The sequence below is a fragment of the Limanda limanda genome, chromosome 16, assembly GCF_963576545.1.
Source record: "Limanda limanda chromosome 16, fLimLim1.1, whole genome shotgun sequence".
NCBI lineage: Eukaryota > Metazoa > Chordata > Actinopteri > Pleuronectiformes > Pleuronectidae > Limanda > Limanda limanda.
The window spans coordinates 13,928,617-13,954,246 of NC_083651.1; the positions used below are offsets into that span (position 1 = coordinate 13,928,617).

At 39.5% G+C, this 25,630-nt stretch overlaps 4 protein-coding genes across 4 annotated transcripts; 2 read left to right on the top strand and 2 right to left on the bottom strand.

Moving 5' to 3' along the window:
* Positions 1 to 81: 81 nt before the first annotated feature.
* si:ch73-390b10.2 (Golgi pH regulator) lies at positions 82 to 5,334 on the bottom strand. Its single transcript, XM_061088233.1, has 14 exons — positions 5,100 to 5,334; positions 4,475 to 4,534; positions 4,196 to 4,299; positions 3,991 to 4,097; positions 3,804 to 3,905; positions 3,587 to 3,707; positions 2,976 to 3,056; positions 2,776 to 2,885; positions 2,568 to 2,656; positions 1,879 to 1,971; positions 1,618 to 1,713; positions 762 to 851; positions 600 to 665; positions 82 to 510 (listed from the first exon to the last, which is right to left on the bottom strand). The coding sequence occupies exons 1-14, from the start codon at positions 5,139 to 5,141 to the stop codon at positions 304 to 306; spliced, it is 1,368 nt and encodes a 455-aa protein (XP_060944216.1). The 5' UTR covers positions 5,142 to 5,334; the 3' UTR covers positions 82 to 303.
* Positions 5,335 to 7,129: 1,795 nt separating this feature from the next.
* On the top strand, positions 7,130 to 13,408 carry zgc:113337 (uncharacterized protein LOC503741 homolog). Its single transcript, XM_061089288.1, has 5 exons — positions 7,130 to 7,211; positions 7,315 to 7,635; positions 8,915 to 9,244; positions 12,564 to 12,848; positions 13,299 to 13,408. Exons 1-5 carry the CDS (start codon positions 7,130 to 7,132, stop codon positions 13,406 to 13,408), a joined length of 1,128 nt encoding a protein of 375 aa, XP_060945271.1.
* A 5,222-nt stretch (positions 13,409 to 18,630) lies between these two features.
* On the bottom strand, positions 18,631 to 21,291 carry si:ch211-214p13.8 (B- and T-lymphocyte attenuator). Its single transcript, XM_061088017.1, has 6 exons — positions 21,222 to 21,291; positions 20,264 to 20,593; positions 20,147 to 20,179; positions 19,939 to 20,067; positions 19,825 to 19,856; positions 18,631 to 18,906 (listed from the first exon to the last, which is right to left on the bottom strand). Exons 1-6 carry the CDS (start codon positions 21,289 to 21,291, stop codon positions 18,631 to 18,633), a joined length of 870 nt encoding a protein of 289 aa, XP_060944000.1.
* Positions 21,292 to 22,849: 1,558 nt separating this feature from the next.
* Positions 22,850 to 25,267, top strand: si:ch211-214p13.7 (uncharacterized). Its single transcript, XM_061088832.1, has 4 exons — positions 22,850 to 22,962; positions 23,562 to 23,581; positions 23,657 to 23,679; positions 24,202 to 25,267. Exons 1-4 carry the CDS (start codon positions 22,943 to 22,945, stop codon positions 24,385 to 24,387), a joined length of 249 nt encoding a protein of 82 aa, XP_060944815.1. The 5' UTR covers positions 22,850 to 22,942; the 3' UTR covers positions 24,388 to 25,267.
* The last annotated feature ends 363 nt before the right edge of the window (positions 25,268 to 25,630 follow it).

A 25,630-nucleotide genomic window follows, 5' to 3' on the forward strand; every position in this document is an offset into this window, starting at 1 on the left:
AAATAACATTTTCACCAAAAGAATACAAATTTAAGAGCACACAGAACATTTGGCTTAAGAATAAAATCTCTAATAGAATCATTGTATTGAAAATACTTTTTTAATTCAACAGAGCACACATCCAAAGCTGCTCCAGTGTTCACCGTCACCTGGATTCAACAACATTCCTGATTCAGGAATAGGCAGTCAAGACAATTATGTCTTGTAAACAAAACAAAGTCTGGATATCCCTATATTCCAGATTTAAAGTCGCCCTTTGGGCCAAGAGTCACATTAAAGAGATAGGAGAGGCAGTGCAGGAGATCAGAAGGACATGTGTTTCTCTGGTGCCTGTTTGTGAGCAAGATAAAGAAAGAGGATGCTGGACAGGGCGCTGACCAGGAAGATGACGTCAAACCAGCGGTGATAGAAGTTGAACTGCAGCTCTCCGAGAACCTCGGTCACAATGGAGCGATACTCCAGCGGCATGCTCATGCGCATCAGCAGGACTGATGATACGAAATACATCCCCTATGAGAGTGAGAAACAAGAAATGTTCTGAATTATCAGTTGTTTGTCAGATCGGAGTTATTAGACAATAAGGACACAAACACACTCACCATTATCTGAGCCAGGACGAGCACGATGACATTGGATGACTTGCTGCTTGATATTGCATAGAAGAACTATAAACAATTGAAACATTAAATGTTAAAATATATCTCAGGTATCCTATCCACAAGATCTATTTAATTAAACATGTACCAAATGATAGACTTTACCTTGGTGAGGGTGATGAGTAAGCCACGTATGGATGTAACGATTATTATTCCCACCAGGATGAAAGAGATGTGTTGAGACCAAAACTTAACCTGTGACAGGCAGAAAGAATATTAGTGTTCAAAGGAGAAAGCCATCCGACCTCTGCAGCTCATCCAGAAGGAAGCAGCTTCAGGACAGCAGAAAGTTTACACATCTTCCGCCGCAAACTAAAAACACACCTCTTCTGACTAAACCTTGAATAAAACTTAAATTAACAATAAAGTAGCACTTAAATGGCACTTACTTATAGCACTTTGTAGTTTTGCTTTTGAAATTGAACTTTCTTGATTCTTATTGTTCTGGGTTTGTACCCTGGTTTAATGCACTTATTGTAAGTCTTTTTGGATAAAAGCGTCAGCTAAATGAAATGAGAAATGAACTATAATAACAGGTATTTAGTTCAGGTAAATTTTAAGAGCCAAATCACAGCATAAACAGTTCAAGACCTTCTAATCTATAGAGAAACCCAGCAGTTTCAACAATGAGCAAGCAGTTTCAACAATGAGCAAGCACTTTGGCGACTGTGGAGAGAAAGAACTCCATCATTAACTGGGAGTAACCTCCAGTAGAACCAGAATCAGTGTGGGCGGCCACCTGCCTGAAACATGCTCCTAGTGGGAGCTGTAAGAATTCAATCAAATAATTTGTCTCAGTGGAAAGAATTTAGAAGCGATCATAACCAAGATAACTGCAGAGCAATCAGGAAGAGAGAGGATAATGGACAGGCGATTATCTTTACAGGAGGTCACACTGTGTGAAACGTTACTCTGTTTCTGCAGGTGTGTGTGTGTGTTTGTGTGTGTGTGTGTTTCTTACATCAAAATCGATACCCAAGTAGTTCACTGTAATTTCAATGCCCCTCGTCACTGGATCCGTTTTCCCCACTCGGTCAAACACAATGTTTATTGTGGCCTATAAGAGAAAAGATAGAGATTTAAAAAAATAATATAATATAATAATTTTATCTACATCTTTGACGAACAGAACAAAAAGTGATTATGTTGCTTTGGTAAAGGTCAGTGATTATTTACGTCAGAGTGTTAGAAAAAGAAAAAATGCTTGAAGACCAGTTCTCACCATGAAGATTTTCCAAACACAATAGATGGAAAAGAAATAGCCGAGGAAGTTGAAGTATTTCCCCTGGAATGTCCTCGAGTACTCAATTCGCTCCTAATGATAAGACAAGATGGTGTTAGCTAATCATTTATCATACAGACACAAATGAGGTGATAAAAAAGGGTGTGGTGCACAGATAAATGCGAGTGGCAGCCAGGGCGTTGAGGCGAATGGTTCTGAGAACACAGGGTTTTAAAAGTGTTATCAGGCAGTGATTTGAGTAACAACCGATGATATGATAGATATGAAGAGTCTTATCAACTCATTCACTCTCTGTCCACTTTTGAACTAGATATTGGAGGAGACCAAACCACAGTGAAGAAAATGTTGGACTTAAAATATCGGATTCACAGTTTCCACAGTAATCAAATGAGACATGATTGCTGCTTTGTGTTTTATGGGTGTGACAGAACCCAATTGTAATCAACACCCGAGGCTTATCAGCTTCAAAACTAGATGTAGCTAAAGGAAGCTGTAAGGTTTTTAAAGAGCTAGAAAAAAATTCATTACTCAACATTTTCAGCAGAGTACAAAGGTCAGTTATGTCACTTTCTAGCTCAGTAGTAATCCTTTTTTCCCTTAATAAAGAGATCCTGCTGTTTTGGTATTAAGAAGACCCCTCATTGCAAATGCCTGCGTGCGTGTGTTACCTTGGTAGCTTGCAGGTCAACAGTCTCCAGAAAGAGTTGCCGACTCAGCTCTTCCAGACCATCAACTTCCTGCTGGATCAGAGAGAGGTCTGGGGGGGAGGTGGTCAAGGCTTGTCTCTACTTCAGACTCTTTGTACATAGTTATCTAGTAACAATAAATGAATGATGACCAGTTAGTCAACATGTTTAATGTGAAGTTTAAGGATACTTTCGCTGCCTGTTTGGGTCGAGGTAACACTCTTGATCATGCCCCAAAATCCAGTCTGTTTGTTCTGGTCTTCTCCGCGTTGGTACATCTGCCTCCGCGTCAGAGCAATTCTACACACACACACAGTAAAAGCACTTAGAACAATGTGGAGGCACAATTCTTTGAGTCACTTCCTTTACAAAATATATGGATTTGGTTACCGTTTCTTCTTGCTCACAATCATATCCATAGTTTGGAGCAGTCGCCGCTCCAGAGCAAGGATGTCACTGTCTGTTACATTTCTGTCAACATCAAAAAATTAAGCTTGTGTCCAACCACAGATCAAATTTCAGGCATTTAAACAACAGACATTGATTTCAGGACAAGAGAACCAAAAAACAGCAAAGCTGCTAACTGTTTTCCGGGGTATAGAACTCTATTCTGTGTCTCTGACATTAAGAAATCTAGTGCAATACAAAGACATCTTTCAGAGACAAAATAATATGTAACGGTAGTAATATGAAAGTTGTGTGCGATGTGGTGTTCGCTCTTAAATATATCTGGACAGAAAAGGTTTGTAACACGTGACCATTCAAATTAAAGTGCATAATAAATATGTAATTATTTTGTTTTTAGTCAGTGTCATTTAGTCATTTAAGAAGCAATAATATACCTAATAATATCCTTAAAGCAATGAACACTTAAACAGCACTAAAAACAAATGAAGTAATTTTAAGAAATACATTTTAAAAATGAAATCACGCTTATACAACATATTGAGCTGTTGAGCCATGACTGAGTATAACAATTATCAATTGTTATAAGAGCTTACCTGAGGAAATAGGACATGTACGTGTAGGGACAGTTTACAGCACCAAACCCGGACAGCAGAGCCATGAGAGTAACGCCGATCACACCAACTCGACTGATGAGCTGCTCGATGGACAGGATGCCTTAACCACAGATAGAGAACAAGAAACTATGAAAAACACTGTTCTCACATTACGCAGGGCAGACTATTGACCAGACGGGAGAAGAAGCACATTTACCATGTTTGGGACTGAGGATGGGAAATGGGTCTCCCAGCTTCCAGAAGAAATACATGAAGGTAAACCACACCATGCAGGCGAACAGAAGCTTCTGTCTCGCCACTAAACAGACAAAGGGCAAACAGTTTTGAGTTAAAAATCATTCCAACATCATCAGACATATTTATTTTGAAATGACTGTTCTTACGCAGGCGTATGTTGCTGACGACAAAGTATCCGATGTAAAAAGGCACCACGAAGATTAGAACCAGAAGGATCACGTACAGATTCAGTTTCCAGTGGAAATACCTGGAACTGTGGCAAGAACATTGTTTCTGTGTCAAATTCTTCATCGGAGAGGATCAGCAGCAAAATAACACAGTCCAACAGAATCCAGCAGAAAATGAACTTACCTGGTACTTAAGGCACCTAGAATCTCAAATATGATGAGCTCAAACATGGTACACGAAAAAGCAAACGTGATGGAGAAAACCACTTGGACGATGTACTGTCGCACCTGTCAGGAAACAGACGAGTCGACACCTCAATGACAAGATATCCAGTGTATTAGAATTACAATTCTATTTATGCGCGTGTTTCATTATAATTATTGATATAGTTTGCCCAGACCAGTGGTTTACACGTCCAAACAGTAGTTATTAGGAGAAAAATGACTTGGAATGACACTTTACCTCATAGTCTTTGAAAAGTCTCCGCATAAAGAATAACCAACCAAATCCAAAGAACAGCACCTGTCACGGATTAAATGAGAAATACATGAAAGAAGATGAAAATGTGAACATTGGAGGATCATATTTATGAAATAAGAAATGTTTATTACTAAAAACTTCGGTTTCCTGCCATCAAGCTGTCAAGTTTCTAACAACTATTCATGGAATCATTTTTGAAAGCATCCTCTATTTACTTTTAGTGGCTGAAACTTTTGAACGTCATTGATCAACACTGTCTTCAGAATGTGGACATAATTCATGAAACTTGAAATAAATGAATTCATTCGTTTTACATATTCGTTTTAATAGACTGATGATGCACATTAGACCTTTTATTCACCTCAGGCATGTTGACATATCAAAGCAGGAACGTGTGTTAGGGATCTAATAACGTTATATAACAATAACATTAGCCTACAGTCCTATGCATTTAAGATATTTTGACTCCTGAGTCATGTCCGTTGAGGAAAGGCTCATCTGTTGGATGAAACATGGTGAACTCAGAGATGACAAATGAACGACCTCATTCTGCTAAAGCAAAACAAACAGCTAGCTACACAGCATCTGTCAAACCAGCCCACTTTACCTGGGAGGTGAACATGATGACGGAGTCCACCACGAACGACATGATGTCTGTAAAAACGAATCCGCCTTTAGTCCGGTAAAAAAGTCGCTGAACAGATGAAAGAGGGACGAGGACACTTTCACTTCATGTTGACGTGAACACACAGTCACATTAAAGAAGCTTTCAGCGCTTTTCTTTTCGTCATTTTAGCTCATTTGTTGTTCAGCTGTCAAGTTGCATGCTGCTGCGTCACCAACGTGCGTCCGACTAACACACTTCCGTCGCAGAACTGTGACGTCATATACGAATACCTTCAAATAGACAGAAAAAAATCAAACACATTTTTAAATGATTAGAAAAATTCTAAATTTAATTCTGATTCGAATAAAATCGTTAACTTAATAATTCGATGTATTTATTTGATGCAGCAGGGATGTCTGCAGTATTGTTGTAATTACCATAATAGCCTACAGAGGTCGCCAAAGCAGAACAACTGCAGCTGCTACTTTTTATATTAACACATTAGATTATAAATTATAAGTTTTGTATCAAAGATTCATAATGAAAATATGAATCTTGGATGCTGAATCATATATTTTATATCAGTTTTTCATGTCAGTTATGATGTGTTTGTCTCACAATCTCTCTAATATCACTAGAGAATTTATCTTTTAATATTTAAATATTTTATCCCACCTACTGAAAACACTACTACGGCTCCTGATTTTTACATCTTGCAGGATTTTTCAGGAATTGACTACTTCTAATAAAATTCAGAGGTATTTCCTCCAAGCAACAAATAGCACACAAATAAACATTGAGGTTGCATTGATCCATGTTAATCCGCCTCATCTTTTCAAAACGATTTAAAATACAACATTTAAATTAAAAAAAAACATTCCAAAACATTCTCTCTATGTTATATTTTACACTAAAATGTGATCTGTGTATTTGAACTCTGCAATAGTTACAAATGAAGATATATATTTATAATCACTGTGGAGTGTGCAATCTGGTGACTATAGCACTTTATATTTATGTGTGTTGAGTGTGTGCTTTAATATTTATTTGGTTCACCTTAACTTTGTAACATAATGTGTAAAATGTGCTCTTTTGAACTTTTATTCCTATTCTATTCCATTCTATTCTATTTTGAAATCATACACTGATATATGTATCTCCATTGCTTCCCCAATGTAATGTGCACTGAGTGACAGAAGAAGGCGCTGTGAGCCTCAGACAGGACCCGTGGCTCTGTTTTTATTCAGAGCTGCTCCACATCCAGTGGGGAGAAGTGTGGAGCTGCCGCCGGCTGGTGTTCATTGTGCTGCTGGTGGGCAGAATAGAAAACACACGGATGAGTAAAAATAGTTGTTTGAACGGGGTTTGTTCTGAAGTGATGTTTCAGGAGACTGCTGGGTCGTAGGGATGGACTGGATGTGGCAGAAGTAGAACATCTCCAGCTGCTGGATTTTAACATTTGTCCCAGGACACAAGTAGAGGTGAGTGTCTCCTTATTATGAGTTTATAATCAGGCGAGGAAAAGACAGAATATATGAGAGGATTCAGTTTTTCTCATGTCATCGAAAAAATTTACTTTTATTTATATTTCTGTTGATCTTCGGTGAGTTATTGGCTATAACAAGTTTTTATTTCATTATTATTTGTAAGTTCATTGCAAGTCATTGTGTCAGACCTGAATTCAGCCTGTATTCCATTAAGTCTGTGATGTGGCAGATGTTTAACCAGCTTGTGTATTATACTGATCACATCTGTCTAATCTGAAAATATTTGTGGTATAACAAAGGAAAATATGTTTGTACTCAGTAGTTTTCTTGATGCTTTAATATGTTAAAACATGTTGGAAGCATCTGAGTGACCACAGGAGCTCATCTGACTCTGGGTGAAGGGAAAATGAGGATGTGGCTCAGCTCAGCCTCTCAGTATCAATGCTACATCAACAGGTGTATAAACTATATCAGAGTTTGAGCTGGTCTAATGAATGAAAACTGATTCTCCACATTAGAGTCCCACTCTTCCATCTCCAATCAATGAAGACGATGGGGATCCAGGCTTCCTGTAGGAAAGGTCTGCAGGTGTGTTTACTCCTGCTGCTGGTGGGACGACTGCAGGGTGAGTACCAGGCTGAGTCCAATGTCAAATGAAGACTGACAAAATCAAACTTGAGTATTGTTTTATGTACAGTATGTAATTGACCTTAGGGTGGATGTATCAGGCAGGGTCACAGCACCAGAGCGTCTGGAGGCTCCGGTGGAGAAGCCCTTCACTCTGACCTGCAGTGTCTCCAGGGAGCGGGGGGAATCCCTGAGGCAGGTGCGTTGGCTGGACGTCCAGAACCAGACCCTGCTGAGCTACGAGCCCGGCCAGAGAGACAGTGTGAGTGGACAGCAGCACGTGGAGCTCGCCTCCTCCCCGAAGGACACCTCGGCCATCACCATCCGCAGGGTGGGCTTCCGCGACGAAGGCTGCTACACCTGCATCTTTGACATGCATCCCTCGGGTTCAAAGCAGGGTCAGACCTGCCTCACTGTCACCTGTAAGTAAAACCATTAAGGGCTTTCATTTTAATGATTAAAAAGCAGTTTGGAAAATTGAAGAAAATCCCATATGTTAGTGTTTAGATCATATAAATTCAATCTGAGAATCCATTCGAGCAGCAAAATATAAATTTTAGATCACGTCTTCGTTGAACCGACTCTTGAGATTAAGAGATTCTCTTGCAAATCTTTAACATTATTAAATGTAAACAAATGATTGCTTTGTAATGGAATTGATTGTTTACACAACTGCTAAAGCCCAAAAGTCCTCTCATGAAAACACATGTACAGTTCTTAGATCTGTATTTTTATTTTGATCTGCACCAAACCGCACACAATTGTGCCTGGTGTCTTTCATCAGGACCTGTGATTTATTCTCTGAGAAATCTGTGAAAATGTTGAAAAACCTAATAATGAAGAAAGCGAAAAGAAAATTCTGGATCCGCCCCTTGATCCTGGATTTGCACCAAAATTGAATGGGTTTTAGCCCATCCCTCAGTTTCATGGAAATATGTCTAGCAATTTTTGCATAATCCTGCTCACTGAAAAACAGACTAACAAATGCAGATGGAGTTTCTCCTTTCTCAAACAAATGTTTAATGTAAGAGAAGTTTTCAGATTATGGTTTAAGGTAAGGAAGCGAATGTGTTCTATCCTAGTGAGAAACTAATGGGGGTCCCGTCATCTGTTGTTATGAGTTTGATTTTTTTAGAGAAAGCTACCAGATAGGAGCCATTAGTGAGCAATTACACGGTCTGACCGGTTCTTACCTGACAATAATAAAATGCTGCTGTTTTTGTTTGGTTTTGATGGGGAGAGGGGCAAAGTTCATCCAGGTTAAACCAAACAAAAACAGCAGCATTTTATTATTGTCAGGTAAGAACCGGTCAGACCGTGTAATTGCTCACTAATGGCTCCTATCTGGTAACAAAAAGCAATAGACTCCAGGGATGTTTACTCCTCCCTACAAGACGATTATCAATCTGCGGTGGAGATTTACTGAGAATCTGTGCATACAGATGTCCTTAACCACTCCTAACCTCTGAACACAAGTTGATGAGCCTGTGGAAGCTCAGCCAGTAATGTTAATAAAGAGCTGGAGCACAGGGAGAGGGAGGTCTCACTAACCAGAAACAGCTGCTGCAGATTCCACTGACTGGTTTATGTTTGGGTGTTTCTGAATATTAACATTGTCCTGTTCTTCACCCTCTGTCTCCCTGTTGCCTCCCCCCATCCATCACTCTGTCACTGGACGGTGGCCCTTTGCTTCACTCCCAGCACAAGTCACCGTCGACGGCAACAAGACGGCGGTGAGCGGCAAGAAGGCGTCCCTCTCCTGCTCCTACGGTTTGCCTGAGAAGGTGCAGCTGATCTCGTGGAGATACACTCCTGCACATGGAGAGTCCGCAGAGGTGGCTTCCTTTGCAAAGCGCAGCGACCCCATGATTGAGCCGCCGTACCAGGGGAGGGTCTGGCTCAGTGCCTCGCTGTCCGACAGCCAGCTCACCATCCAGCCCGTCTCCATCCAGGACGAGGGCTGCTACACCTGCCTGTACAACACAGATCCTGACAAACCAAAGAGCTCCACAGTTTGCCTGTCCACCTATGGTAAAAACATTGTTTCCCCAAACAGACATCACAGATTTTATATACGATAAGATCCATGGAAATACAGTGGTTGTTCGAATCTAGAGCTGGTCTTAAGGAGCAGGTTATGTACCGGGCACAGAGCCATGCACCATATGTTTAGACTTTTTCAATACTTTCTTTATACAAGGTTTGCTGTTAGTTACTGTTATCATTCTTCCTGCTCGTACACAAAAAGCTGCCCAAAAACAAAAGATTATTTAGGAAATTATGTTTTCCTTGTTCCTGCTATCAGTCAGAGAAGACGATTGATACCAGTTTTATATCTCAACATCACGTTTAAGTTCCAGTACATCTCACAAACTCTACTGAGGAATCCATTTATCTGGGAAACATAAATCTGTCACAAATATCTGTCTATCAAAGTGACAGTTTGAGATCTGACATGTTTCCTTAAACTAAATATCCATTCCTGGATATAGGTAAAGGGAATATTTGTTACCGTACATATCAGTTAATGCATTATTACCTCCTTCGCCAAGGAAATTATATTTTCATCTTCACTGTTTGTTTGTTCATTAGCATGTTAACGCAAAAACTACAAGCGGGATTCCACAAAACTTGGGATAAGGATGCAATATGGGTCAAGGATGAGCAACATCAAATTTCGGTGCGGATCCAGATAAGGAGGCGGATTGATTTGAACTTATTTCCCAGGGAATCATTCATGGATCTTGAAGAAAACAGTCAGGCACAGTCAGGGAACTGATATCATGTCTGATATCTGTGCTGGTGGTGAGTGCTCCGCCATCATCGTTTAACAGTACAGAAAGAGGGGGAAAAGACTTGATCCATCCCTTAATCAAATCAGCTACACAGTTATTTGGTTCTTCCTTGGCCCATTTCCCACACCTCCACCAAGTTTCAAGAAAATCCGTTTTGTAGTTTTTGCGTGATTCTGCTAAAAGTCAGACAAACAAAACAAACAACAATGAAATTGTTCGCAGAGGGAAGAGTTTTTTCTTTTCGTCTTTTCAGATGCACATTCATGCTTGATAGCAGCGAGTGTCCTACAGTAGATGCAGGAGCCGCCTATAGACCGGCTCCTGTGGAAGAAATAACAGGAGGAGACGTAACCCCTCGGATTTAGACAGGAATGTTGATCTCTCCTTCGTTTTGATTGTAGTCGCTGAATGTTTTCATGATACAGCAGCAAAGCTGAGCTGTCGGGTGATTTGTTAACACAAACACAGAGCGGTGTGTGTGTCCATGTGAAGAATAGGCCATTGGAAAAAGAATGATGGAGGCAGGGAGCGAGCTCCTGATGCATGACTGTGACAGTGTTTGGAGCAGACACTGATTCCCTCTGTGCGTTGTCTCTCTCGCTCTCTGCTCACTGGCGTTCGCACTTTTTCTCTCCCGCTGTCGTTCTCTCGCAGTAATCTCAACAAACACACAAGCTTTTGTTTGGGATGTGAGTTGTACAGTAGCCTACAGTAGGTGTTTCTAATAGCGAGCCTCAATTAGCATTAATGTTTTTTTTCCTTCTTGCAGCTCATTGCTCTTCCACCCTCATCCCACTCTGAATGATGTGATTCCCTCCCACACACACACACAAACACACGCACACACCCACACACACACACACACACACACACACACACACACACACACGCACACACACGCACACACACGCACACACACGCGCACAAGCGCACACACGCACACACGCACATCTTGTTATTTACTAAGACAGGTGACTGTGTGACCCCAGAAGAAGTATGCAGTTTGAAATGTGTGTACTTAGTGTTCCCTAGAAATATCCAAGGAAACAATGTTAATCTTTTGGAGAGATCGTAAAAATATTATTGGAGTCATGTAAAGAATTGTTCAGGTGGTTGCAATCTTCAACCTCACCACTACAGGCCACTAAATCCTTCACAGTGGTCCCTTGACATACATTTTTGTTTAATTAGGGCCCGAGCACCGAGCAGACAGTGATTTTATTTTTTTCAGGCAAATGAATTGGCTTTTTGAGGGCTTAACATGCTCAAATTCTTACCAAACTTTGCAGAAAGTTTGAAAGTGGTGAAAATGTACGTATTTAAAGTTTGATTACACGCCATCGAAACACGATGTTCTGTATCGCCGACATACATGGACCATGAAGCCTTCGATGCTGAGCCATAAACAACAACTCCACTTCTGCAGTGACAGTGTCAGTGTTCATAGATCAAAGGAATCTTTATGTCTTGCAAAGGTTATTCATGATATTGTACAAAAATGTTACTCTAATTGCATAGAAATATTTACAAATAATACTAAAATAAAGTACTTTATGTATATAAATCATTAATTGAATATAAAAAAGCCCCAAAACTCCCAATCTAGGACATATATCTATCATGTAAAACCCTCTGCGATGGTCGCACTACATTTAGTCGCACCACATGATATTTTCTAGTTCAGTCAAAATTTACAGCCACAGAATTGGCCTCCTAAAGAAAACAAACTAGGTCAGCAGAAAAGGTCACTGTGAAATTCGAAATTGAATTTGTTTTTGGTTTCGATTATGAATCTTTTTTTTTTGTGCACCAAAAGGTAACTGTAGTGTCTATTTGAGCTGAGCAACATATCATGAAATTGTATTTTCAGACAGAAGACACATATAGATTACTCTGAGATATTTTTCTCCCATGATTAAAGTCTTTATGAAATTTGAGTTCCTTTGTGAATCCACTTTATTATAAATCCAGTGTTAGAATAAAGAAAAGCTTTTGTTTAGAAAAAACTGTGGAATGTAACTCAGCGCTGTAACTCGTATCTCCTTCATCAGGCACTGTGGTTTGGATTGTTATCGGAATTTTTTTCTGTTGTGCATTCACCCAACCCAAAATCTGACACTGCTCCAGACTGATGGGGGAAGAAGCTCATTACTTAGAAGCTCTGAGACGAAGAAGATGAAAGTACGAGGGCCAAATTTAGTGGCTGCATGTGTTCTTGCCAACAGAAATGTTCTCTGTTCCAGTGTATCACATTCCTCGCTCCCCCCAAAGAACAGAAAATTGAAAACAGCCTCAGATTTACTTATGGATCTTAAGTGTGCGGGAACTCAAATACCGTAACTGATCCAGAGGCTTCAAAGTCTTTCCCAGGTATCAACCTAGCAATTTACCCAAAGACACTTTCCAAATACACAAACACAAACGGTACTGAAATCTGAATGTGAAAATTAAACCAATATGTCCACCCCTGACCACATATTAAAACCTTTGTTCTACAACTCTGCTATATGTGCACCAAGATGATAGTTGTACTCCTTTCTGGTCATTTCCCACAGTGCTACCCAAACCCCAGGTGAGCTACAAGACCACCTCTCCAGGTGTGATCGAGGCCAACTGCACCTGCGTGTCACGTCCCCCGGCAGAGATCGTGTGGAATGTGGAGCGAGATAACCGCACCATGGGCCCCCCGGTGGCCACGCAGTTTCCGCGGGCCGACGGGACCACTCTGGTCATCAGTACGCTGACTGTGAAGTCAGGGCTGCTGAAGGACGTGTCCGTCAAGTGCCTGGTGCACCACAAAGGCCTGGAGTCGCCGATCGCTGTTTCCATGAACACTAAAAGTGAGTTGGTGACAAAGTGTCAGTTGTTGCATTGCATCTTCTTTGTGTCAACATAACCTTCCACACACCGTGGTTACCTACCTTAAATAAGGACCACTAGTAAACCAGAAATCCACTAAGAAAACTCAAAAATACAGTTTGTGAGTTAATGTGATGCCGGCATAATATGATTGTGAAAATTCACTTGAATGCCATCTAAAGTCGGATAAAACAACTCAGAAAATCTCTGAAATGTTTTATGCATGAGTTGTTGACGTCATCACCTATTAACAAACTGAAATAATTTTATAATCAGCTCTTAATAGTAGCTTTTGATATCATTTTTTTTTTTGATTCTATATCTTTGTCCCTCGCCAGTGCAGGCCACACACACACCCATATCTTTTCAGCGTTTATAACCTCGATCTTATTTCCCCGATGTCTTATTTTACTTTCTTTCTCTTCCTCAAGTTGGAACAGCTCTCACCATCCTGATCTCAGTCACCACAGTAGCAGCTCTGTTGGTCATGTCCCTCTGCTTCTGCCTTTGGAAGTGTTTCCTGCGCAAAGAAGGTGAGTGACCAATGATGCAATGAAACAGCAGTCTATGTTTATGCATGTGGTGGCAATGTTTCCAAGAATGTGCAGAAGTATGGGGCAGTAAACTCTAGAGGAGTGATACTGCGACTCTCTGGATAACAAGAAATTATTCGAAAGTTGGTAAAATGTCATAAAGGAGTCGCTTGCTATTGGGCATTGGGTTGAGGAGCATCACAAATTAAAATCACTGGTTGTGATATCAAAAAATAGAATGTGAAGACTTTCCTGTTTCAATTCGGATTTTAAGATTTTGTAAAATTATCACAACAGACACAACTCTCTTACATGCTGATTTGGGGAACAGTCAGTTATATTAGCCTATGCTAAACTTAAAGCTGCACCAATCGTGTTTTTGTTGTTTTTTGGATCCTATGGCTGCATGTGTGAGTTGAAAAGAAGGTCAGTGAGGAGCCCACAGAATATGATGTGACTTTGCAATAGCCTATGACAGCGACGTCAAAATCTACTTTTTTTCTATTTGCACTAAGCTGCACTTTTCTCACGGTCAGTCACTGCTGGAAAATAAGAGACAGAAAATAAAGAAAACGGTGCCTCAGCTGAGCAGACGACTGAAACACAATCTGGAGGGATGAAATCTGGTGCGCACGGGGAAAGTTATGTGTGAAAGTAAAATAAAGCAGGAAATGAAGGGTGTTTGCTTTTATAACAAACATGCTCCCACGAACAATCTCCCACTGCCACAGCCTCGTCTAACTGAAAGTGTTAAAAGCTATACATGTGTGCTCCAGAACTCATCACTTCAGATCATGTGTTGTATAAGTTCATACAGCAGAAGTTTCACATCATACGCTTGTTTCAAATCAATATGTAAATGAAAATCTAGGATACTTAACCCCACCCTGTCGGGATATTTGGGTGGGAGAACGTTGGCTTGGCTAGAATACTTAATTTTATACACTGCACATGTCAGTAATCTGGTAAAACAAGTGATAACCATGCGTGTAATGAACAGATAAATGTGGTCCTATATTTTAGATTTATATATACTGTATGTGATGTCTCGTTATGTGTTTCTTTACAAGCAGCACTTCTAAGAAGATTAACAAATATGAAGAGAGATTTGAAATAAGTTGTTTCTATTGTTCTCTTTACAGCTTTGGCACCAGGCCAGATTCGAAATGAGATTTTCCTTTAATAAACAGTAGAATTAACTTTGGCATTTATTTTCATGCGTTTCTTTTCAGTGGAATAACTGTTCCGAGCCTGAAAAGCAGAGGCAGTGTTTCTTAGAGCCAACATTGCAGAACTGATTCCCGACATCCTCCTCCTCCTCCTCTTCATCATCACCTTGGTACAAATTGAAGATGGTCGGACACACCAACACAATCCTACTTGTGAGCGCCGACCGTTTGACATTCAACTCTCCTCCTCTGAATCTGACTCTCACATAATCTCCAGGCTGTGTTCACATGAATCCTGTTGACTGGGTCATATTTATTCTCTGTAATGGATTAGTCACCGTATGGTCAATTAAAGCACAGGGACTTTTCTTTGACAGCATGTTTCTTTTCCTCAAAACACTGTCCTCTGTTTGTCTCTGATGTTTAAATGATGTTAAAAAACAAGTGTGGTGATATTTATGTTTTTCTTATTAAAAAAATCCTATAAAAAGATCAAAAACAGATCAAAGAGACACATGGTGCACCAGTGACATGAACATGAGAAGTTCAGTTGAGTTTTAAGTTGATACCAAAGAAACCATTCTGCTTCCATACATATGCTCTCGCTCACAAAATGACTGCTAATCTTAACAAATCCACTATTTATCCCGCGGCTGTTTGTGTAGCATTAGCTTAAACTACAGAATGAAAATATTTATCTTTATATTTATCTTTTTGTAATGTTGATTCTATATGTATTTCTATATGCCCTATTTCTAGAGATGTGTCTCACTTTCTTTACCCGACTATAGACTGAAAGATGATGGAATAATGGAAGTGGAAATGTTAATGTCGTTCATCTTTACAGACAGACTCTAAGTCAGACCAGTATTGAAGTGATTGACTTGTGCTTTGATAAGTTTGGTATTTCATAGGATTTTTGACAGTAGGAAAAATATTAAATACATAAATGTAGAATAACACAGTGAAGTGATTCTCTTCTTTTACCTCAGTCGATGACCTCCGTCCACTTCCTTGTTTTGTGACAGCTGGGAGGGGTCATGGGTAGATTTCATCAGATAAACTAAAGAGGCTGCACTCTTATATATTTGTGTATCTACAGAAAATGTTTTGTGTTTGTGTATGTGTATGTGTGTGTGTGTGTGTGTGTGTGTGTGAGAGAGAGAGAGAGATAGAGAGAGAGAGGGACTGTAGAGGTTAAATTCCATGAACAAATAGCTTGAATCAATTCCCTGAGGAAGAAATGCTGAAACCTTTTTGGTGCCTCAGAGCGGAATGCGTGTCTGTCTGCATCTGAAGAGTCCAACGAGTTCCTGTGGGTGAACTCAGGTTAGGCTGTGATGAGGGTGTTAGAATGACGCGCAGGTTATCAGTCTTCAATCAATTTCCGTCCTTTTCAGAAATATGATTTTTCAGTAATAACATGATTATCAGCTGTGTTCCTCTTTCTGTGGAGTTTCAGTATAAGTGATCAACACTGATAATGAGTCCAGTCCTGTATAGAGCAAAAAAGGAGAGTAGAAGATGAACTGGTGCATTACGATCAACTAGTTAAACTTGATATAATAAATGCAATAAACATTATAATAAAACTTAAAGCCTATTAAGTTTCCGAATCTTTTATCATTTTTAACATCATCCCAACCTATTACTATTTTGGCTCAGCTTTTAAAGAACATAAAAGTCCTCTGTGCTGTGCAACACCTGCCAGCCAGATGCTCATTTTTTTCAATTGAAGGCTTTTTATCCTCAGCCAGGCGAGTTATGGTTGACCCCCCCCCCCCCCCCCCCCAACACACTCACACATTATGCTCACACTTAGTGCTTTCTGCTCTGTCAGCTCTGTTCTGATGTGTTCATAAGCTCTGAGATAACACAGAATATTTGTTAGTAATGTTAGATTGTATCTGTAATACAAATACATATCAGATTACAACAGCAGAGTGGACTTGAGCTAACTAAACTAAGTTTGTCAGGAGGTTGTTAAGCTGTCAATCAGATCACGTCTGACTCAATACCTCTGTTAGTCTCTTTGTATGTGGGTCAGGACTGGGGGAGAGGATATAAGTTGTGAAACAACACATGATATGTGGTATAAATCATCATTTCATGCCTTATATAAATATATTTGCAGGAATGTGTATGAGGACTTCTATCACCATCTAGACAACAGCCCAACATGTTTTTTTGTGTTTTTGTAAACAGCTATTGGTGACTCAGGGCCTTTGTGGTGCACCAGGCAGTTGACACATCTTTCGGCATGCGCTTGATGTGTTTTTTTAGAAAATGGCCATGCAGAATCAGATATGTGTTTCTGCGAAGGTGTAATTTTTTTTATGTACGTGTGTGGAGTATGAGTATGAAGGTCAGGCTGTGGTTAAGTGAAGAGGATGGTAACAAGTACCGAGGAGAAAGTGTGAGAAATGTAATCAAATTCTCCAGTTACTTGAGAGCTGCAGTGTGAAAAATACTGAAAATACTGCAACTGGATTCAAATATAATGTAAAACTTCACTTGAGCCAACTCACACAATAAATTAATATAAGTTCACACTCAGGTTGCATTAAAAACTGCCTCTTAGATTTCTTCAACCTGGTTGTCAGGGCTGTCCCAGACCTAATATGCAAGACCACAAGTGTTCTGCTTCTCTGTTAAGCTGCACGCTGCCGACTCAGTCCACACACTCTCTGCCTGACCCCAAGAAGCTCGATCATATCAGGCCTGTCTCTAACACAGCCTTCACAGATGCCTCCATGCTGTCTCTCTCTAAACCAGAGCTTTGTTCACAAGAGAAAGAAAACACAACTTGTGTGTGTGTGTGTTTGTGTGTGTGTGAGATACAGAGAGAGAGACTTGTGTGTGTGTGTGTTTGTGTTGGCTACCAGTCACCACTGCTTACATATATGTTGGTTGGGAAGTATAAGCTTCCTTCCTTCATTTTGTATGTTTTATTTATTTGACAAAAACAATATACAGAAAATCCACTGGACTTATTTTAAAGCCTCTACCTCAATAACATTGACATTTTTTTTTTAAATCAGAAAATACAAATTTAGCATGCAGAAAATTATATGATATTAATGTGTTTGATAAAAACAACAATACCAATATAAAAGCACCTATATGACTGTGGTTCCCAAGACAGGGGTCTGGACCTTCCTCAGGTTCCAAAGATTGATCAAAAGTGGTCAGATCATTTAATGCTTAGAAAGAATAAAATTTACCTCCGATATTATATTACTTGTATGCAAATTAACCATTTTTATAGTAAACTTCTGAATATCCTTCAAATTTAACATTCTGAGAGAAAATCCAACATAAGATAGATAGATCAGTCTATGGTCTAGATGTGTTTCAAGGGCTCACATGGGAACCAGTATTCGACTGTGACATATTGTCTTAAGCTGGTTTTGGAAAAATCCTTGTCGTTCCTCCCCTCTCTTTGTTTTCTGGAATCCACCAAAGAGCTATTTGTCTGTCTTCTACGCAAGTTTTCCTCATCTGTGAGATGGATGCTGAGGATGATGATGCTGGACTCGTACATCTTTTTGTTATTTCACAGACAAGATTGCTCTTTATCAAAAATATTCAGATCTCCAGTGAAATGGAGGAATGAAGGAATGCAGAAATAAATCTTAAATACATCACATCTGCTGCCTGGAAAACACCTTGCACTCGTCACAGATCAGCCCGAAGGATCATATTCAAATGCTGAGAGTAATTATTTTTTAATAGCAACCACTGACCAAAGCTTTGGCCGACAGGGTCACATCAGGTAAATAAATAAATCTCTTCAAGTCCTGTAAATGAAATGAAAGAGGGAAAACAATACTATAAAAAGACACAAATAATACAAAGCAGCATCAGCTGGAACAAATGTGAGGATCAGAGAGCAAATAAAACACAGCTTCTGCTTTGTTGTAGCATCTGCGTGACCACAAGCCTCCTCCTCCATCCACCTCCTCTACAGTGATCCGGTAACCTCCGCCTGTTCCACCACACCATGCTCTACTTGTGTCTACATGTTTCCATCCATGTGTCTTTAATCAATACAAAAACATTTAGGAAACATTGACAGCAGCATACTGAGGGTTTGTGTCTCCTTCAGAGGCAGCATGCGGTTTACTGACAGGTCTCCCAGCCTGTGCATGGTTGATGGTGGCGTACACGGCACAGTCTGCTTTGTGCACGTCTGCGGCCTCCGCCAAAGGCTGGATCCCACTGGTGATAAGGGAAGGTGGTGTCCCTAGAGAGTGGATGTCGCTTGGAACAAACGTGACGGGAGAGGAAGGAGCGCTCCACTTGGGCAGGTCCGGTATCGTACGAGTGGATGTTTCCTGTGACACCAGATCAAAATTAGTTGAGACAATGAAATGCTCCTGATTGACTCAATTAACCTGTTATAGCCCAGACCAGTGTCCACCACACACTGCACACACAGGAGGACCGTTCCCAAAAGACTCTTTCAACCTGACTTTTATCTCTATCTCTCTAACTCTCTTTAAACAGTTTAAACAAAAGGTGTCCTTTAAATTGGAAAATGTGTTTAACAGAAAAATAACAACAAACCCGGGAACAACAGACGCAAGAATCTCAAAAGTCAAAACTGAAAAAACACAGAGCACACGAGGAAAAACACCAGAAGTTTACAGAGACCCGAAGAAGCAGGGGACGTGAGATTACGGCAGGCAGTAAGACGGACATTAAGACAAGCACAGGAGATCAGTACAACCATTACGAGGACGAACCAACAAGGACAAAGGGAAGCACAGAGGATTATATACACACACAGGGAAGGCAGGGGTAATTGAACACAGGTGGAACACATGAGGACTGGTGCAGACAATCAGAAAGACAGGAAGTGAAGAAAGAAAACACACTAGGAGCAGGCCCTGGAAATAAAACAGGAAACAGAACACGGAGTTGGAAACGCAGAGACAGAAACAACAACACATACAAACATAAACACAAGGATATACATGAAACACGAGGTAATAATTAAACAGGAAAACATTCTTAATAAAGAGGCGGAAAAACACTGAAAAATACAAAACCATGACACTATCTATCTATCTATCTATCTATCTATCTATCTATCTATCTATCTATCTATCTATCTATCTATCTATCTATCTATCTATCTATCTATCTATCTATCTATCTATCTATCTATCTATCTATCTATCTATCTATCTATCTATTTGTCTACGAGGACACAAGTAGAGTATTCCTTTAAATTAGCATGATCACATTACCTTCCCCTTCATTGACTTGTGGGTCAGTATTTCTGTGAAGAAGACAAACAACAGATTGTTAAAAAATGTTCTTACAGTCCAATCCAAAATGTGAACACGCGTTCATGTTCTTACGTTTCCAGCCGTAAGAACTCAGGAGGGTAAAGGCCAATAATGTGAAAACCACAAGAGCGATGCCAGTGCAGATGTAGAAGTAGGGCAGCCAGTCCTCAGCCTCCTCACCAGGAGCGGGTAGAGACACAACTACAAAAAAAAAAACAAGATCAATAAGCCTGTATTGATTCGAATATATTTATAATGACTACTGATTAAAGTTTCTTACCAGCAAAATTGTGTGTTGACTCCTCATGTTTGTCTAATCGGAGTGATAGAATAGAATCAACACTTATCACATATTACATTTATTTAATGGCAATAAGGGGGAAAAAATGACCAATACCTGAAACTGAGATGTTGATGATGTGACTGATTGCCCCCAACCTGTTTCCTTTTAATTCACATCTGTACAGGCCTCCATCTTGAGCAGAAATCCATTTGAAAGTTAAACTAGAGACCAGTAGATTCTTCACATTGTCGTGTCTCTGCCTTATTTCCACATTCTGTGTGTTTATTATCTGTTCACACATGTTTGTGTCCAGTATTTTACACCAGCTGACGTTCACTGACTTTCCACAGTGTTTGACGGGACAGCTGATCGTCACAGTCTGGTTTGGCGCTCTCATCAGCGCAGTGCTTCTCCGCACGCTCAGCTGACATGAGGGAAACAAGCCTGAAATTCAACAAAAAGAGAAAAAGGAAAAATTATTTTAAGTCGAACAAAATTGAATAACCTCCCAAAAACAAACATTATTACAAACAGATTACGTTTATATCTTTTTTTTCTTCTTATATAATTAAACAGCCGCCAAAATACTGTTTAGATACCGGACTTTAAAGAAATACTCACTGAGGAATAAAAATAAAGGGAATAACAGTCAAACTAAATTTCCCTTTGAGCACTTTTTACATCACCAAGCACAAGTCATGGCTGTAGCAGCAACCTGTACATACATTATTTACAGGTTTTATCATTTAAATTGTCTTCTTTTTTTTTTACGTCTTTTAGTCTTCAAACGTTATACCATTACAGTTGACCAACAATTTATAAAGATATATATATAATATAAATGTTTAAATACTGAGAAAAATACTTTATTTATTATTTGTATTTATTAATTTGTTGTTACCCCTTTGTTTATCGAGTTTTTGTCCTGTTCTGTTGAACTTATGTACAGATAACCAACTGGTATTCTATATATACCGCAAACCTTTAATGATTACATGAAATCCCTATCGCTATATTTTCTGTTATCCGACTAATAACCGTGGTCAATTATGAAATATTCCCTCAGCCTTACCTTCAGTTCTTCCATAGATGGAAACCAATATGAAAAAGATCATCAGATAAGTGTATGAGGTTCTGTCCATGTTCATAACCTGAAACTTCACAAATGACTTAAATCTGCAGCGACTGTGGGGGCTCAGTTCACTTGTGACACAGTTCACTCACCACTTCCTGACCGCCCACGTTCCTTTTCCCTAAGACCATCGTGCAATCAACTTTTTCATGAGGTTATGAAACAACCGTTTCCGCTGTGCATGTGTGAATCTTTGTGCTTCTGTAATGAACCACTTTATCCAGATCTATACAAATAACCTCACAACAAACACTGAGACATGTAGTTTTAATCTCTACAGTAGGGGGGGGGGGTGATCCGAAGAATAATGTGTAGAGATTCACTATCTCAACAACACAATTCATTGTACCTTAAGTGGCTCAGGTGCCATGGAGCTCGGCAGGATGTTGAAACTATGACCTTGACCTTTGGTGCATGTTTTTCCATTGAGGGACGAAAAGGGACTAGAAACCACGTTTACACAAAATAACATTGAGTATGTTGAATTTCAACTATATATGAAGTCTTGAAAACAGATTACTTTAGTCTGCAGAGTACTCTGGAATTCACTTCTAAGTCTTCATAAAATAATAAGATGTCTAAGAAACATGAAGAATTAACCAAAAGAGTGAATAGACAAGAAGCTGTGCTGGGTCCTGGATCGATAATGTTCAGTCTTTAAAACTATAAGGCACTCATTTGTTTTCCTCACAGTCGATTCACATCCACTGCATCATTTTGTGTTTTATCACCTGATCATGGATGTTCTACACTTACGCTGTAAAAACAAGGTGGGGTGATTGTGTTAATTTCTTCAGTCATACCAACAGATGTGTAAGTTGTCAGTCACGTCTCTATTGTAGACTGAAGTCTTTGTGGTACATGAATCAGACTTTTCCAACAGCGCCCTCCAGTGTAGAATAAAGAGCCTGCAAATGAATGCCTATGTGGAATTGATCAAATCTTTCTTGATAATAATGTAATGTATGACAGCTGACATCAACTGTTCCAGCTCAGTGGGTCGTCCTCATATTGAGCTGCTTTTCTTTTTTGAAACCTCAGAAACCTCCCAAACGGATTTGAATGCACTTTCATATCACAACAGTGTCTAAATGATCATGATAACTCACTGAGGTCTATTTTTGGCTGTTGACTCGTGGTATGTAAAGTAAACTGGACTTTTACTGAGAGTGAAAAGAGATCTGCGACTTCCTTATTTTCTCTCTTCAAGACGCCTTTCAATTTGCACAATCATGCAAGTAGGACATTAAAGCAACAAGGGTTCTCCTCGCCTCGATCCTCCATTGGCCCAAATATAGCTTCTGTCAATGCACATGTTTATTTCAGGTACCTGCTGCTAATATTTTTGCATGAAAAAGGAAAAGAGGAAGGCAATGTCAAGTAAAATTAGATTTCAGAACAATGTGTATCTGTGTGTGTAAACACGGGAAATAAAAAAAGCTGTCTCAACACTCTCAACACTCTCTCTCTCTCTCTCTCTCTCTCTCTCTCTCTCTCCCTCTCTCTCTCTCTCCCTCTCTCTCTCTTTACTGTGGCCTGTGTGCTCTCAGTCTGTTGCGGCACTGAATAGATCAGTGATATCAGTGTGTGCTACGGTGCCGGGCTAACGGTTATTCTCAGATACAGGCACCTGCTGACAAATACAGTGTGAGCGACTCATCATGGGAAACTGCACCTCAGGGTAAGTCATCATCCTCAAAGAATCACACACACATACACACACACACACACACACACACACACACACACACACACACACACACACACAAACACAGTAACATAGACCACTTTCACATAACATGTCACTGTATGCTAATTACGCTCTACTGCTTCACAGATGGTTCACAAGTATTGTGGGTAAGACCAATCATTTGATGTGAATTTGATGTGGTCTTATAAGAATGCAGGGTCCCATGTCCGGTGCTGTTAGTCAGTTGCATAGACAGTTGGTCTTTGATGGATGTGAACTGTAGACAAGTTGTGCAAAATGCTTCCTGTTCCACTGTTCAGCGCGTGCTGTCATCTATTGAGCTGTCAAGGAAACACTGCTGTGGTCAAAACGCTACACAACTGAAAAGCAGATGATGTTTTTCAATTTACGTTGTTCCTATTTCATGTTTTAAAAGTCAGCATTACCTGCTAAATAATCATTTTAAAATTGCCAGTCTTTTAAATAAATGTATCAAACACTAATGGATTTTATCGTTCTTTTCTTCATTTTATGTTAACTTGACTTTGTCCTTATTGGGTTCTTACAATTTCATATTGTTTCATTTACAGGACAAAGAAGAAAAGAAAAGGTAAAACTACACTTATAACAACATTTGTTTGCACATGTATTTGTTTTATTTACACAATTCCATTTCCTCTTTCAGATGACTCTGCAGGAAATGATAAGGTACATGAGCCCCATGCAATGTTGAGTTAATAATTCATTTGAGCATGAATCTTCACTGTTATCAGCTGCAGCTTTTCATAGAACACAATGTGTTTCTGTGCTTTTGTGATGAACCAGAACGAGGTAAAGGCAGATCAGATTTGCATACTGGGTTCTTCCATTCACAGGAAGTCATAGCAACTACCACATATAACAATGTATGCTGTGTGCAGTAGCAGGGTGTGGAATAATCGGACAAACTATTTGTGGAGATAGATTACAAAAAGTAAAAATAGCATGTTCGTCCAAACTTGATAAACATAAGGTGCCTGACAGAAGTGACGAAAATCAGAAGACCAGAATGTCTGCACACCAGTTAATGCAACCAAAACATATTTATTTTACCTCCCAGGTAGGTTAGTTGTAATTGATTTAATTATGTATTAATTTCCCCTGATGTCTCTGCTTTGGAAGTAACAAAGATACATTCGTGAGAGCGTTCACATTCATCATCTTTCACTGTGGTTTTTTATCTCTTGACAGCCTGCCGAGGATGTGACGTACGCCTCGATTGACCACAGCACTGCCAAAGGACCGAGAGCATCCAGAGCTGTGAGTGAAGACTGTGAATATGCCACAGTTCAGGTCCCAGCAGCACTACAACCTGAACCTGAGTGTGGGTCATCATCCAAAGAAGAATGTGGAGATGATTATGTGCTGATGGGGTGAATATGAAGTTCATTTGGACCATGGACGGATGGAGAACTGGCAGATAATATCATACACTTGCAGTGTGATGTTTGACTCAGACATTTCAAGTTGAACTGATCAAATCTTGATTTTCCATGACGAAAATGAGACAAAATGAAAAAACAAAACCCTTCATTTCCAACAGCAACTGTAGAAAAATCCCCCCTGACATGTTTCCCTTCACTTCTGAGGGAATCTGACGTCTACATTCCCCTGTGGTGTTTCTTTCTCAAGGACAAATACGTGTCTTGCCTCTTTACAGCAGAAACCCAACCTCAGGAAAACGTGAAACTGACTTCCAAAAACATGAACTTAATATCAGGAAGCACTAAGTCAGACTCGAGGACATAAAGATGCAAAATGATTAATCGGTTCTTGGCCGTGTGTGTATGTTTTTGTGTTATAGTCAGAATTACTGCACATCACCTAGAAAAATATATTAAAAGTTAAGAATCTTTATTTTTCATGTTTTCATCTGAATTCCCGCAGCTTTGTGACCTTTGGAACACATTATCTAAGAGTAATAGACAACTGAAAATGGTGAGGAATAAAAAAATCCATAAACCCATTAATAATACCGTTTATTCTGGTGGGGTTGAAAGTGGAACTGGAGCCAATCTTCTAAATATTCTGATTGAGCAGATACAGGTTTGATCTTCATCACAGTCTCAAGCCTTTACTCCCCCTTTAACAACAGTTTCAGTTATGTTCAGATCTCAAATACTTGCACAATCAATTGGCAAAAAACAAATCATTGATGATAAAAATGAGGTGTTGATAAAATGTACACATTTTAAATCATTTTTAATGACATAGTGCTTTCAATACTGCTACTATTGCACACCACTTAAACATAATACATACTTATCTGAGAACTTGTTTTTATTTTTTGTTTGTTTATTATTTGTATGTGTTTGCATAGACCACATCTTTGTCTAAGCCTGTATCTCATTGGATAATTTATATGTTTGAAAGCAACATGAAGTGATGGATTAAGTGAACGGTTGTAATTGACTGAAATTTGTCTTTGTTTCATTTTTTAAAGTTTACTAAGTTACAATTTTGTTCGTTATTCTGCTGCATTAATCACCTGCATTTCTGAAAATATCTGAAACATTGCACAGCAGTGATCCCTTCGACGTACAGTCAACCCACAGGTAAGATTCTTTGCTACATTTCATAGAGAGACAAATATTTATCTACTAGATTAATATATATATAT